The 16,216-nt window shown below is 45.6% G+C and overlaps 1 protein-coding gene across 3 annotated transcripts in view; it reads right to left on the minus strand.

Moving 5' to 3' along the window:
• Positions 1-14,434, minus strand: part of PDGFRA (platelet derived growth factor receptor alpha) — a 39,039-nt gene extending 24,605 nt beyond the window's left edge. For 2 of the 3 annotated variants that reach the window (XM_065737033.1, XM_065737031.1), the window contains exons 1-8: positions 14,217-14,434; positions 7,506-7,566; positions 6,006-6,320; positions 3,449-3,712; positions 2,553-2,683; positions 1,019-1,190; positions 727-916; positions 89-204 (exon numbers count right to left, since the gene is read on the minus strand). In XM_065737033.1, the coding sequence (XP_065593105.1) occupies positions 89-204; positions 727-916; positions 1,019-1,190; positions 2,553-2,683; positions 3,449-3,712; positions 6,006-6,320; positions 7,506-7,554 (1,237 nt within the window). In that variant the 5' untranslated portion in view covers positions 7,555-7,566; positions 14,217-14,434. The remainder of the gene's footprint in view (positions 1-88; positions 205-726; positions 917-1,018; positions 1,191-2,552; positions 2,684-3,448; positions 3,713-6,005; positions 6,321-7,505; positions 7,567-14,216) is intronic. The other variant, XM_065737032.1, reaches the window with a different exon arrangement.
• Positions 14,435-16,216: the final 1,782 nt, after the last annotated feature.

Genomic DNA, 16,216 nt, shown 5'->3' on the forward strand with positions numbered 1-16,216 from the left:
AGTACTCATTGTTGACCCCATGTGAAAGTGGATCAAGTTCTTTCTGTGGCCCATCAGCTCTAGTGAGCAAGGCTTTGGGAGCTCTTACCTTGTATTAGCAGTGAGAAGGTGTATCGTTTAATCTCATCTTCATTTTCAGCAACCAAAGTATAGTACCCACTGTCTTCTTCCTTGGCCCGGATCAATTTTAGTATACTTTGAAACCTTCAGAAATGAAAATTCTGGTTTGTATTTTTGTATGTTTACATTTTGTTTATATGTTTAAAGCAGGCATTAAAAAATCTACTTCAATGCAATATATAATCTGGATATGTGAATATTATAACGTGCTGATACATGATTTGTCTGGCACGCTTTTGCACTAAAATCATTGTTCAAATAGTAAATAGTTATCAAAACACAACCAAGAAAGATGTGGGCAATATTATATTCTGCATGGCTCTGATAAAGACTGTGATGTTTCTGAAAATAGCTAAAGATTATTGGAGTGAAGATTTCTTGGAGGTACTGAAGAGGATTCGTACCCAGAATCCAAGATTTGTATGGTTTGGAGATGTTAATGTTATTAAGGCATTACCACTGAAAGCAGAAAACAAAGGATTTTTAAATATTATTGAGGAAGAAGAAGCAAACTGCAGTAGAAAGAGAAAGCAGAAGTTCTCAGGTTTCTAGGGAAGAAACTCTCAAGCCAACATGGCAAAGTAAGAATCGTAAGAGTATTTTTACCGTGTTTCCTGGACTCTGTTTGAACTAGTAACAATCTCAGTAAGATTTTCAATCAGAGTCACATTATCCTTCAACCAGTACATTTTTGGAGCGGGGTACGCCTGCACATCGACGACAAAATTTTTGACTTCATGTAGATTGACAGCTTCCAAAGGGCTAAACTGAGGCTCTAGATGAATGAACCCTTTGTCTGTAAATGAAAAAGCCATGCATGAACAATGCTGTGCAGCATTTTTCAAGAAGAGTGTTTTCCAACACATTAATATTTTTTGACACTGAAATCAGACTATACCATGAACTGTAATGACGACTTTCTTATTTTCCTTAACTTCCTTGGTTGCGTGTCGAGCAGTACATTCATAATCCCCTGTGTCTTTCACTGATGCATCAGGAATGGTCAAGGTGTAAACCAGCTTCTGCGATGGGACTTTGATATCATCAAGTTTTATCAGACCTTTTTCTTTCTGCAATTTGGAGAAGGAAAAAAAGAACCTTGCTTAAGTAAATTAGCTGAAAAATGAGGATTTATGATGCCAGTGGAATGACGGCAACCATCTAAACCCTGTATGGCAGAAGGATTCTTTATTCAGCCAGGGATATATTTTGAAGCCACAGGCATAAAAGGTGTGTCTATAAAAATCATGTCCTTCTGGGGGCAGCCACAGACCAATGAGGAGATTTAGAGCTCGTATTTTGTTCATATGAAACAAAATGTCATCCAAACAGCGAGCAGCCTATAAGTGCATTTCACTGATTCTGCTACCTTCTCCTCAGATAGAAAAGCTGGGTTTTTGGGTTTTTTTTTTTAATTTTCTTTCTTTAGTTCAGTAGGGTGGAGTTTTATGCTCTCCATCAGACAAAAAGTAACCATCTATTAGATGCTATGTCCTCTCTGTTCTCAAAACAATAATAATTTAACAAGGAGGAGAATCTTGCAAGAGTAAGAATGGTGAGAATGGTCAACCAGGAGAGGCTAGAATAAAAAATATTTTGCAGATCATTTTGATAGATGTCATATAGCAGAGGCTATAGTGTTTAACATAGAAAACAAAAAATATTTTTTCTTTTGGGATATTAACTTACTTAAAAGTTGTTATTTGGGATCAAAATTAGGCAGTCACTTCTACTACTACATGGCCTCAGTTACCAGACTTTTATACGGGATGCTCTGGAATTCTCCAATGACATTAATCAAATTTCACTGAATAAAAATGTTTACTGCAGAATGATGTTAAGCACGTTTGAAAAGTTCTGAGGTTGTCTCAAAGTTTTAAGGCTTTCTTACAATCTTTTTCTCATACGTTCTTTTTGTTTGGAAGTTCTCTTTAGTAAGTAATTACACTGACTACAAGAGTCATTTAATTTACACTGGCACAAGATGTAACTAAGGCTCTGAACTTGATTCCCCATCATTCTATATTATGCTGAAGAATCCAGGATTTAGGAAAGCTATTTTAGAGATTCACACCCTCAGCAGTAGCGCTATGTGCAGATGTCTGACACATTCCTAAACCTTTCTATTTCCACATTTCTTTTTCTGAGCCAGCACAAGACCTGAGAGGCAGCATTCCTCCCTCTGCACATGGGCTCACAGTCACACCTCACCTTCCACTCATGCTTTGCATACTTACTAATAACACACTCTAACTTTTGATACCAGCTTTCTTTTGCGGTACCCTGAAAGTAAAATAAATTACTTTTTTTTTCCCTTAGCTGTCCTCATTCAGAGCAGAGATTATTTTCAACACTACCTTCTTCCCAGTAAGTAACTACAAACATTCAAACAACCAATCAAACAAACAAACAAACAAAAAAGATATATTTACCACTTTCCCAGGATAGTTCCACTGTAAATTAACCACCTCATTGTCAAAGACCACACAAGTTACTACGATGGTCTCGCCTGTTTTGTAGACAGTTTTAAGAGCTTCAATTTCTACTGGCAGCTGTGAAGTAGCTAAGACAAGAGAGAAAGTGCAAATTTAGTTTAAAACTGTATGCAGTGTTCACATTGTGTGATTTCAGGGAGATTCCATTTCACTTCCCCTGCACAATAACCTGGAAAATTCAATGAAAGTACTGCTGATATTATATGAATCAGTATATCATTTTATCAGTATGTATATCAGTAAATATCATATATTTAAATAGACACTATATATTTAAAGTATTAAGTATATAGGCATTGAGTTAAACCAATTCAATTAAGAAATGATCCATAACTAAAATTTATGTTCCTATCTCAATGCACCTGTGAGAAAGCACACAGTACAAAAGTAATTTCCATTTGTAATCAGTGACTATATCTGAAATTCTACTTCTTGTCAATAAAACCATGGCCTCAAAATATTTGAATTGTTTTTTTTCCTGATTATCCAAAATCCTACAATTTGAAATCACTGGGAAATGTCAGGCTTTTAAGTTATGGTTCAGCAAACAGGATGAAAACACATGGATTACAAAAGATTTTTGTGAACTTTTGAGAGAGGAGGGTAAAGTTCGAGACATCTTATTCTCATGAAAATTGTGTGCGACTGCTAAGTGAGCTAGGAACTAAGTGACTAACACTATAGCTGCAGCAGCAAGGAGTTCATCAGAGAGGTACCAGATATAACCCCACGATGCTGGTGCTAATATAGCTCTTATATATGAAAAATTAACTGACCTACACATTATTTCTTGGGTTGTTATTCTTTTTTTCCAAATGAAAATAAATAAATACCTCTTAAAATATAGACGAGGAACTCATCAGACTTGAACTCCACGCCTTTAACGATTGTTTTGCATGTGTATGGTCCTGCAAGGAAGTTCCCTATGAAGCCTTGTTTACTGTCATAGAAAGCATAGACAGGCTTGTCTAAACTGTTAACTAAAGTCACTTCAGCACTTGGGTCACTTGTTCGACAAGGGATAACGGTGGGATCACCTTCTTCTACTAGGATGAATTGGTCTTCTGGTAAGGAAGGAACAAAAGGCATGTATGGGTCTGTAAGAAATAAGAGGCAAGTTTACATCACCTTGTTTTTTTGAGGTCCATGTAGAGAAATTGGATGTCAGTGACTGTATATAGGATTTAACTGAAATTAGTACAGTACCAATAAGTTTTGGTATTGCTTATATGGATAACACCATTAAAGACACATTTCATCAAAAATACTTCAGGGTGCTCATCTTCATGCTTCTCTAACATATCTAACGTTGCAGTTATGAGACATAGTTAATTATGGTCACAGCATGTGGTTTTCAGACTATAGTATTCAACCATAAAAAAACAAATGAACACCTGGTAATTTTAGTTCTTCTAAAGTCAACAAAACACATGCCAGCTTTCCTATCCGGCCAGTCCAAAGACTGAGTTCAAAACATAATTGCATAACATATCAAACATAAAAAGCAGAGCCCTCAAATTATCTGCACTTGGCCATTTGGAATAAACAAATAATCCCCACTAGCCTGAAGCTTCTGTGTGAAACTTTATAATGAAATTTAATAAACAGCAATACAAATCCCTCCAACAATAGTATTTATGCTGCACTGGCAGGCTCTTTGTAGCAATAGTCCAAACACAGCCCTCTATCCCAAACACACTGCCAAATCCATGTATTCATCTTCCCAACGTAATTTGAAACAGAAACAAGATTCACCTAGTTTAGTTTTCTCTGTGCTTTTAGTGAAACCAGGATATTGTGTGAAGTCTCAAAGTAATCTTTCTTGGCCAAAGTGGGTTGCTGCCACCCATTGCCCTCATAATTCAGTGCAGGAAAAACAATTGTAAAGAAAGTTTAGAGTGGAAACAGAATCATTCTCTATAATTTGGAGAAAAGGATATGTTTCTGCATTTATGACATCTTCATGTTCAGTGAATGGAAAAAATTACAGGGCGTCTCTGCCTTGCATATGTGGTAGGCTGAAATCTAGAGGCACTTCAAAATCAAACTGAAAAACCTTTTCTTGAGGAAAGATTGTCTCTTGCCTTTCTATCCCTTTACTAGGTGAATTACAAGCCTACTTAACAACAAAATCTTTTGGCAATATGGGTAGACCTGGTTGGAAATTGAAATGCACGTGCCAAAGCCTGAAACCTCTTACTGCTTCAAGAGTGAATACAAACGTTTTAAGTTTATTGTGGGAAATGTAGAGAAAGTCTTGGAAGAATCACTGTATTCAAATCACACATCATGAACTGCAAAAACTCAATACCACTTCAAAATAGCTTTAAAAAAGCTTCATTATACTTTCCTGACCTTTTCCCCTTCCACAATTCTCCTTTCAGTTTCAGACATCATCTCCTCTAAAACTTAAATAAGTTTTGCAGGATTACCTACAATCCCTTCTTTTCTCCTTCATTTCCTGCTCAAACTATTTACTGCAAACATCATAGCTTGGACTCCTCTGGCCATGCTATTCTGCCACTCATCCCCTGAACACCAAGGGAATGATCAGTGCTTTGCCAGGCAGCTAGCTGCAGTTCAGACTGCAGTGCCTATCACAGTCACAGGAAAAAAGAAAAAGAAAAAAAAATCCAAACATTCTTATTTGATGGATAGCATGGAAATCCTTCAAAGGAATTTCCAGCCAGAAGAAGGGAGTGGAAGGGCAAAGCTTGTGATAGGAAATTCTGAAAATAAAGGGTGCCATATCTTCTGGGTCCAACAGATTTTTCACCACTACAGGGAAGGGTGGCACAGGGACAAGGAAGGCTGTGGTTGCCATGAAAATTACCAGGTACTGCACGAAATGCTTCATGGAAATACCATATTTCTAATCTTGCCTCAGTGAGATTGCTGGCTAGCCACAGCATTTCTTGCTTCAGCCTTGCTTAAAACAGCCACTTCAAGACAGTTCTGCTGCTTTATGCTTCCCAGGCCCTGTACATGTGTGAGCTTCTCCTCATTCTCAGTTTAAATTAAGTGAAGAACAAGAAATGGCCTTCCCCAGCTGGTGACTGCTTCAGTGTCTGGCATGAGACTACTTAGGCCAGCATGCATCCCAAAGCATCCACCAAAGTCACCGATGAAAGGATCAATTATGCTGTTCAACTCCAAACTCATCCTTCTTGAGAACTGAAGTTTCTACCAAAAACATGAAAACAAGCAGAAAGAAAGAAGAATGCATCTATAGATTCAGAGGTGCTGGTCTCAATTTGCATATTAGGGAGCAGTTCAGAGGTCATTTCCTTTCCCTAACTGCAAGCTGCCCCTGCGAGTATGTGTCCTGTGAGCACACACATGGCAGCCCTCCCACCAACCCTCAAGTAGGGTCGTGGCATCCCCACTTACCAGGCACATAGATGTAGATGTCTTTCCCCTCAACTTCCCCATCCTCCACTTGCGTGTGGTTATAATAGCAAACATACGTGCCCGTGTGAGCGGCTGAGGCATTTCCGACTTCAAGCACTGTTACGAAGAGGCCACTGTTGTTCTCCTCGTGTCTGATGTCTATCCTGTGGCTTCCCTCGGTCACTGGGTACTGCCAGCTCACTTCGCTGTCTCCAGAGCATTTGAGTGTGAAATTGGAATTCAGCTGTACAACCATCTCATTTCTATTGGGAACAATAGTCGGCAGAGGAAGCTGGCAAAGTGTTAGGAGCGGTCCTGGAAAAAGACACAAATAAAGAACACATGAGCACACAGCCCATCCTCAGCACAGGAATGGGAGAGGATGCAGTGTGGGCCCGGAGAAGGCATCTTTATGGCCATTTCAGACATGCTGACACCCCAGGAAATATACCCTTGTTAAAAGCCAGAGCTGCTCCCAGTGGAAGGCAAATGGCCTCCTTTTGAAATGCTAAGCAAGCAGTGTTTGCTTGCAGCGTGCTGTTTGGCAAATCCAGAGGTGAAAGACAGAGGGTGAGGTTAGAGAAGGCTCCCAATACACACCTCGGCTTCCTGCCCAGCTGTGGGCACTGCTTTTTTGCCCTTTGCTGGTTCACGGGCACTGCAGGACGGGGCTGCAGGGCTGCTCCTTGTAACACAGTCAGGAAGTCAGCAGTCAGACAATTTTCAAGCTTGCAATCAAAAGTTAGAAACTGCTTCCCAAGGCCAACACCTGTGTTTTACATCTGGCTTCTATTTCTGCAAAGGGTTGGAGCAGGGGCTTGGATCCAAAGTTTGTGCATGGGTCTACCTCTAGCCAAAGTGTACAGAGGGTTTATGGCCAAATAAAACTGTAATTCGCTGAACTAGATGTTGTAGATGGCACCGCTTTTCAGATGCAAACTATGTTTATGTGATCAGATTTGCAAGCATAGGTAATTTGTAGGTGGGCTGGGGCAGGGCCAAGTCCCAGAAGAAAAATGAGAAGGTCCACACCCACGGTTCCTGAAGGAAACGAAAGGGGAATTCACCAGGGAAGCAGTGTGAAAGTGAGCTCTGCACAACAAACCAGCGCTGGGAGCTAGACGTCCTTTGAAACCAGTTTCCCACATCTGCACGTGTTATCTGAGCCTGCAGGGCCCGTTCTATATTTGGCAGCCCTGTGGCAAGCCTTGCCCTCCCCTTCCAGCGCCATGCGTCCTGCAGATGTGGGCAGCTCTGTGGTGGGGACGGGGCTGCCGGGCCCACACAGGCAGCCCGGTCTGTGCCGAAGTGCTCCTGCATGGCAGGGCTGGCAGCTGGACCCATGCCTTGTCTTGGCCTACCAACGGGAAGGGCAGAGAAATAGAAGCTAGAGGTGGCTGGCCAGCCATGTGCTGTGGGTTATTGCAGACACAGTGAAGGGAAACTTAAAAATGGATATACAGAGGAGCGGGGATGGCTTGGAGGAGTGAGGAATATTACCTGTGAGAAAACATCCCAGGATCAGGAATGTCCTTGGGGGAGGACCCATAGCTGGCGACAACTGAAACAAAAAGAAGGCAACAGGGAGACAGTTAATAGCTATGGCAGCTTGCAGGATCCCTTGCTGCTAAAGGCAGGCACATCCCTGGGACCCCATTTGCACACACATCTTGGTGTAGTGCGTGGGGCTGCGGCCAAGGCACAACTGCTGCTCCTCACCCATTCTGGCCCATCCCACTCCTGAATTCTGACCTTTTGGTGCTTGCAGCTTTTTGGGGGAGAAATTGTGTATTTTAAATCTACTTTTATTATAAATCTCGCAATTGTAAGTGATATTTTTGTCTTGCCATTGTACATATGTACATATATATAGCTTACTGAATACAATACAAGACAATAGCGTTTATTGCTTATTTAGAATTCTCTTGATTGAGAGACATGCTATTTAAAACATATGCCAACATCTTCTGATGGAATAAATACTCGACAGACTGCAGGCCAGCACTGCCATCACTGAGTGCCTCTTCTCCTCAGCAGCATGAGGAGCCATACATCATACATGATAATTTCAGCTTTCAAACACATAGTCAGAAATCATCTGTTGTGAAGAGGCAACAACAGCAACAAGCATCATGGTAATTTTTGTCTACTCCAAGCCCTCGAGCAGACTGCTGGATGTTTTGCAAAAGAGCAGCTCCTATAACCCCTGCTCCCATTGAGATCAATGAGGATTTCTTGTTGATTTTAATAGTAACTGGTTTTGGCACAAATCCAACATGCATTTAAAAAAGGCTGTGCAGAAGAACTCCGAACCTGAAACACAGACCAAGTAGTAAAATAAAGGATGGTGTGTGAAGACAGAGACTACTTTTCAAAGGTCCCAGAGAATTTCAATTCATCCTCTGGTACTCTGCTCCCAGTTCTGAGACAGGAAAGCACATAGGTTCATTCAGTCATAAAGGCAATGCCAACACCATATGGGAGCAAGATGATTGCAGCATGCCAAGGGGTGTTTCTGAACCAGTCCTTCTCTCCTCCTGCAACGTGTGGTGCAGGTGGTGCTCCTTTGCAAAGCAAAAAGTACTTGATACTCTGATCAAACTTAAAGGTCTCAGAAGCAGAATTAGAAGTCTTACAAAATACCAATCCTCCAGACACAAAGAAACAACCTCAGAAATTCAGCTGACAACATTCCAACAGAGACAAGCCGTTTATCCCCATTCTTCAATTAGCAATAATTGTCATGTGTTTATGTATCATCTCCCATTGATAGCAGACTCTCTGACATCAAAGAAGCTCCTTCATTTCAACCTCTTTACTCATTTTTATCACATCTATATCTCTCAGTATTTTTTTCTGATAAAGCAACCCACTGTAAATCTTTAAAGAATTCCCATAGTCAGCTTCATTGATCTGATTCCTAAGCTCCCAAGTAAGATCCACATTCAGTGTTACCCCATTGTCTGCCAATTTTCCTTCTCCTTTTCTGTCAGAAGAGAGCAGATCTCTCTCCCCAAGCTGTAATGTGTTTTTGGATTTTTTGGGTTTTTTTTTTTTGCCAGGCCATTCAATGCAAAGGGATACAGTTCAGAAGGAGAAAACCCAAAACTAACCCATTGACACACAAAACTGCAGAAGCTCTGCTGAAGAGGACTTACACTGCTGCAAAGTTGTGAGAGGACTGCAGTTCTGTGACTAATCTGGTTTAAACACAGGCGTTGGCATTGCCAATGTGCTACTTGGAATCCAGTGTCTCTGTTGGACTGCCATAGCAATCAGCAAGAGATGAGTGCCTCAGCCTACCCTTGCAGTTTAAAGTAACACAAGAATTTACTAAATTTGCATTTTCCAGATGGCTATTCTTTCTGAATCGATAGTTTTGATCTTGCCTGAATGACCACATAATCTCAGCAAAAGCCAGTGCAACATTTATTCACTGTGAAAGACAGAATAGCCTGCTAAAGACTCATCATCATCCATGCTCAACATCTGTTTGAACTGGATTAAATTACCTTGTGCACCAGGCTCAGGCATGCCAAAATCACAGTTTAACATACATACAATTAACACCTCTGATTTGGGCAAAAGAGAGATTCCTCATTCTCACTCCAAGCAGAGATGCTTAGCATTTGTTGATTATTTACAAACACCTTTTATTTATTTTTTTCCTGCACTTATTTGGCTTTTTTTTTTTAACATTCTATATGGCAGGGAAACCCTCCTTTTCCTAAATTACATTCATCTCAGCCCCAAACAAACACACCGAGTTCTATTTCTAGCATCACCACATCAAACCCCAAGTTGCTATCATCTTGCTGATGCCACAGATTTATGCAAGTATTGCCAATTTGCATGCAGTGTAAGAATCAGCCAACCTTGATTCCATGCATAGCTTGAACATATTAAAATAGGAAACATGGGAACACACAGTGAAAGCGCAATGATGCTGGGGGGGTAGGAGGGGAGGAGGGAGGGTTAGCTGTGCTCACAGGAGTGGAAGCTGATTGCACAGGGTAAAGCAATCATCACATCTGCCCTAATCACTGGGCTTCAAAAGGAACTGGCTGAAAAGTTGGTGTTTCTGTTGTGTGCTTTAATGATAATAAAAAAAAAAAAAATCAGGCAAAAACATCAGAAGAACTTTTATCAGCAAGGAGCCAGTCTTCCAAATTCTCACTGCCAAATGCTGGCTTTCTGCCAGGAAGGATTTCATTGGCTGCAGCGCAGAAGACGAAGCTAAATCAATATCCAGAAAGCCGATGGAAATATGTGTTTAGAAGACGATGATATTCCTAGGCGATTGTTCTGCTTGACCTAGAGGGAAAGCATGATGGTGGAATAAAAAGAACCAGCAGTCTATATTTTTATACTGCAGTAAATCAAACAAAGAGCTCATTCAGGGGAGAAAGCCATCCCATCTACCAGGAGCCTGGAGACCAACAAAACTCATTTCCTGTCCGCTACCGAGTGGCTGCAGTTCATCCTTTCGGCCACACGATGGCAATGTTGATCCACGTTGACAAACCAAATCTCGTTCAGAGGATGAAGACGCTGGTCTCCAGCGCAGCAGCTGGAACCCAAACCAGCTCTCCTACATCAACTTAAAATACAATATATTGTATCTTAATTTCATGCGAATTTGACGCTTTTTCTTCTTTGGAAAAAAAAGTCTCTATTGCTTGTTTTTACATAAATTATACGATAGTATGTGAGTTGCATATCTTGGCACGTAATGATGTGATTATCCTTGTTGTGACATGGCTGGATAATTTCAGGGGAGATTTTGTCTGAGTGGAAATCTGTCCCGCTGGGAAATCTTTTCCAGCAGGAGCCAAAGCCAGACCAAGAAAAGAGGAGAATGTTTCCTCCCTGTGGCATATACCACTGGTTGAATGTAAATATTCAGTCAGGACCTCCTGAAACTTTTCTTGGTTTGCATATCCCAAATTACAAACTCATTTCTCTGCAAAAACAGTAAACAGGGGGATCTGAAGGTTTCACTGGAGAAACAACACAAATAACTCAAGAAAATTTCTTATCTGAAAAATCTAGCATGAATGTTCTCCTAAAATGAGGTTAATTTCACACCCCTTTGCAAATGTTTGCCTCTAGCGTAGCCTGTACGTCCCTTCTGAGCTACATGGGAACAGCCACACACCAAGCTGAGCCCCTGCTGAGCTCCAACAACATCTTAAGGCTCTGCAGGATGTCATGAGAGGGCTGGCACCCTGTGAGCCTCCTGGTCAGCCATAGCCTTTCAGCCTAACTCGTGGGGACAGACCCCACTGGACTAGGAAATTACAATGGAGAGCAATTCACATCTGAATTTACAGAAAGGACTTCCTAGGCAGTCCCAGAAGACAGACATCATGACGGACACTTCCAAGGAGTGCATCTCACTCAGGTTCTCAGGTTCAGGAACTTCAGATAACCCCTCAGATCCCAGTTTAGGTGCTCAGAAGCACTGCATGGAAAAGCCAAACAATTTCTATCCACCGTAGAAACCAGAAAGCTTCACTATTGCAAGCTTTTCCCTTGGGCACCCATGCAAAGCCTTATTGACATGCAAGAGATGAGTCAAACAGGAGAGCAAGGCAAGAGGGAGAGACAGGACTGCTTGCTTGGTTGTTCTGGTTGTTCGTTTCTCTTAAATTACCAGCAATTTTTGCCAGCAACAGAAAAAAAGGAGTTCTCAGAAACTATACCTTAGTCTTTAAAATGAGGAAAGTAGATATGTCTCAATGAAATTCATAATGTTGATACATATGACATGTCATGACAGGTATACATCATGACAGATACATCATGACAGGTCATGATGACCTAAGGATACAAGCGAGGGGAGGTTTCTGTAAGGTTATCGATTTCACCCATTTTTACACCAATTGGAACCATTGCACATAAGCAACGAGGTCAGAGCTTTTCTCTGTCTATATCAATGGTACTCAAATCCTTTCTTGATGTTGCAGTACCATGGAGATGTATTCATTTAAAATATTTATTACTTGCTGCTTTCTTGAAACCTAATACCTATGTATTCCTCTTACAACCTCATGAAGGTTTCCCATATACCAACAAGTGGCAAAGATGGCCCCGGCGCCACACTATTCCTCGGAGCAACACTGGGACAACAGGCTCATTCTGCAGCCAGGAGTCTGCCTGCAGGCTGGGAGAGCCACTTTGCTTACGACTCTTAAATACCACTGCTTTGTGCAGTCTCTTTTTTTTTTTTTCTCAAGCGTTGAGGTTGGCTAAACTGCTGCTTGTCTGTAGGCTCTACAATACTCTTTGTTAGCTGGGTGAGCTTGCTCTTTCACTGCTAGATTCTGAGTCAAAAATCAGATCTCCGCAGTTGGGATTTTGATCCACCAACGAGAGAGGGACCTTTGAAGCTCATCTACTGGTTTTGATCCCGTCTCTGACCCCATCCAGGGCCAGCGTTGGGCTCCACACCAGCCCAGAGAGATGCTGAGGATATTCTTCTTTTTCCGGGGTGCCTCACGGTGTCCCCGCTGCCCTGAGCAGCATCAGCTGAGGGAGCTGTAGCAAAAGGAGGCAACACCAGTGAGACGTGGAATAGCCGACCGCCCACCGTCCCCCAGTGGGGAGATAGCGGAGACCCTCAGCCAGCTGGAACGAGATGGGCTCATACTTTTCAGACACCATTCTCGGGGCTTTTCCTCCCTCTGCCCGCAGAAAGCTCGAGTGGTCCTCGAGGGGGCGGGTAGCAGGGCGTCCCCGAGCTCCCTGCTGAAGCTGCTGCGGATCAAAGGCTGTCGGGACACCGAGCGGACCTCGCAAATACGGTAACTCCCGGCCACTGCGCTATTTGTGCAGGAAACGATAGGAAAGGCTGTGCCAAACCGGAGCACTTTTAAACAAACAAACAAAAACAAAAAACAAAACAAAAAAAAAAAAACCAAAAAACCACGAGGTAACTAGAAAAAAAAAAAAAAAAACCGAAGCGGGACAGGAGGATAAGGAGAGAGGCAAACAGAGTCTTTGCCCTGAAGTATGCTGCGCTCCTTCTCCAGCGCACTCCGTCGGAAGAAGCACGGACCCCCCCGGGGGACGGGCGCCGTGCCCCGGCTCTGAGAGACGCGTCCGCGATCCCGGGACGGCTCCGTCTGTCCCTACCCGTCCCGAAAGGCTGCTCGGTCGGGCCGTGTAGCGGCGGGCTCCTGACGCCGAAGCGTTTGAGAGAATCGCACCGATAATGCCGTCGAGGGGCGGTGGAAGAAGACTGGGGCAGCGGCAACTCCCCGCTGCCGCCTCGTTGGGTCTGTCACTGCTCGCTCCAGAGAAAGCAGCCCGAGTCCTGTTCTCTGGAACGGCTCCTGGGTCTCCGTCCAAAAATGTTGAGCAACGCCGCAGCCAGCCAAAAAGCCATTTCCTACTCGCTCCCAGGACTTTTCCAGGGGACTCCAGCCTGGCAGCGGCTGGCAACTCCGCAGCTCCGCGCACCAAAAATCCGAACGGCGGCCGCAAAGACTTCGAACCCCGGTGTGCGGGGCGGTGAGCTCCGGCCGTCCCGCGAGGCAGTGGCGGTCCCGTTGCGAGAGCGGTATATGGAAGCTGGAAGGGCTCCAGGTACCCGTCCTGCCCGAATTCAGCATCTTCCCTTCCGCTGAGACGTGTAAAAAAAGACGGGGCGCGTGGGGACGGGGCGGCTAGGGCCGAGCGTGTCCCGCCGAGGGAATCAGGGAAACGAGCCGGGGGGTGAGGTGGGGAAGGGGAGATCCGAGGTGGCGAAAAACAAAGGGTGGGGGAAGGGAGCGGGAGAAAGCAGCGGGAGCAGAGGTGCGACTGCGAGAAGCGGGAGAGCTCTGGGCGCGCCCCTGCCTCACTTCGGGGCGCGTCCCCCCTCGGCCCCCTCCAGGCGCGCACCGCCGCTGCCCGCAGAGCTGCGGAGGTAGGAATGCGGTGCGGTGGCCCCGCCGCGTGTCCCAATGTGTTTATCATTAGCGCTGCCCGCGCCGCTCGCCCCGACGGCCGCGGACGCCGAGCCGGCAGCGCCCGCAGCTCCGCGAAAGACGCCCGGCTCCGTCGCGCTTGGACAGAGCGTCTGGGAAAAATGAAATACCAACAAATAAATACGTGGGGAGAAAAAAGAAAAAGAAAGGAGTGAGAGAGGGAGAGAGAGAAAAAATCAACTGGAGAAAGGAAAAAATAAAACAAAGGAAAAAAAAAGGTGGGAAAACTGCCCCTCACCTCTTACCTCCTCCTTTATAACACGCAGATTCCGTCCTGCAGATTGTAAAATATCCAAAATATGTCCACGGCTTTTGTGACTCTCCCCGCTCAGGCGCGCTCCCTCCCGCTCGCCCTCCCTCCAGCTCCGACTGCAATGGTCTCACAACCCGCGTCCCGTAATTGATTCAATGTTATAGTCCATCCTTCCAAAACTAATCATTTGCTTTAAGTAAATAGCTGTCAGGAAATGAAGCCCCCTCCGGCCCCTTCACAATAAGAGCCGTCCCGACTCGGCCCGCGCCCCCGGCCCCAAGGGCGGAGGCTCTTACGCAGGCAGGGGGCCAGCCTCAGCCTCCAGCCTTCCCCAGCCTCGCAGGGGAGGGGGCGGCCGCCATATGGCAGGGGCGTGGGGGAGGGAGGGGGAATCTGAGCGTTCTGCACTGAGTGGGGGAAAAAAAAAAGAAAGAAAGAAAGAAAAAAAAGAAATCTATAAGAAAAAAAAAAAAAAGTTACATGCAAACTCCGAGTGCTCCCCATTTCATGAATGAGCCTTCCTCCTCGCACCCTCCGGGACGACGGGGCGGGCACGGTGTGAGGCTGCGGCCAGGCGGTTTGAGCTGGAAACGAATTGGCGGCTCCCTCGTGTCCTTTGTACGCGGCGGAGCGGGGGTTCGGGACGGAGCGGGCGGACGGTGCGAGGCACAGGAGCGGGAGGCACTGACACACAGGGGGCGAGACGGAGTGTGGGTATGAATGAGAGCCACAACGAGAGGTAACCGCCACAGGGAGCTGGCCGTCCCAAGCCCTGCTGCTCCGACGGGACCGGGACAGCTCTTCTCTCCGTCTTTGTGTCGCTCCAACAGAGTCCGTCCCGTCTGAGGCCGCTCGGGGCTTTGATCCCGGCCGGGTACCGCCGGGCCGCTATCTGCGGGCGATAAGCGGGAGCCGCTCCTCCCGCGGGCGCTGAGCCACGGGCAGAGGGCAGTGCTGCCCCGGACATGGCGGGCCCCAGCCTCTCTGAGGACGAAGGGCATCGGAGCTGAGCCCCGAGGCTTCGCCCGTCTCATGCTTTCCGTCTGAAACTTCTTTATTTTTTCCTGTTTGACGTGAAACAAAATTTGGTCCTTAATTTCCAGCGACAGGATGCGGTGGGTTTTCTCCGTCCTATCAGAAGGCTCAGCCTCCGAAGAGAAGATGCCCCGAAGGTAGCGAGAGCAAAACCGAGGCCGCCATCCCCGACGTGCTCTCGAGGGATGGAGCTGGGCCCCCCCCCCCAGTGCGGCTCCCGGGGTGCCGGCCTCGGGCACGCTCCGCTCCGGGGCTTCACCGGCTCGGGGGAGCACACGGCTCCGCTATTGCTTCCACATGTTTCTGCAGGAAACCGTCGGAGTCGGATCTGCGAGCGGCTTCTGCTCGGAATGCTAACAGGATACCGGAATGCTTGTGAATAAACAACGCTGCGAGTGAATCAAAAGCATAGAGGGAAAAAAATCAAGAGAAAAACAAACCAATACACCCGAAGATTCTCTGCCCGGGGGCGAACGCACGCAGCAGCCCCAGCAGCCCGACCCTGGAATTTGGGGAGGAAAAGTTCCCTCTATGGAGCTGAGGGCTTCGAGTGCCGCGAGGATGTGGCTGTGGGCAGCACCTGGGAGCCCCGCGGTAACCCCGCGGACGTGCGGGTGGGACGATCCCTGATGGAGCATCGCCGGGATCAGATGTGATGCGAAGGGTGCTCTCGGTAAAAGAAAAAGCAAAAGGAAGGGGAGAAGGCGCCTTCTGGTTGCAATTACCTGCCTCATTTGAATAATACCTTTGTCGTGATCATTATCGAGCATTCGTTAACGGCTTCCATGTGGGATCTCACAAGAGCGAGAAAAAAAGCCAACAAACAAACAAACAAAAAGTGGAATTTGGGCTTGTCAAAGTGTCCCGCGGGGCCGGGCCGGGCCGGCAATGTCCCTTCCCCCCGACGGGGCTCCACCACCACAGCAAAAAAGAGGAGAGGGCCCTGACCG

This window comes from Cyrtonyx montezumae, unplaced genomic scaffold, assembly GCF_038088225.1.
Source record: "Cyrtonyx montezumae isolate F1298 unplaced genomic scaffold, pur_monq_1.0 scaffold_2, whole genome shotgun sequence".
Classification (NCBI taxonomy): domain Eukaryota; kingdom Metazoa; phylum Chordata; class Aves; order Galliformes; family Odontophoridae; genus Cyrtonyx; species Cyrtonyx montezumae.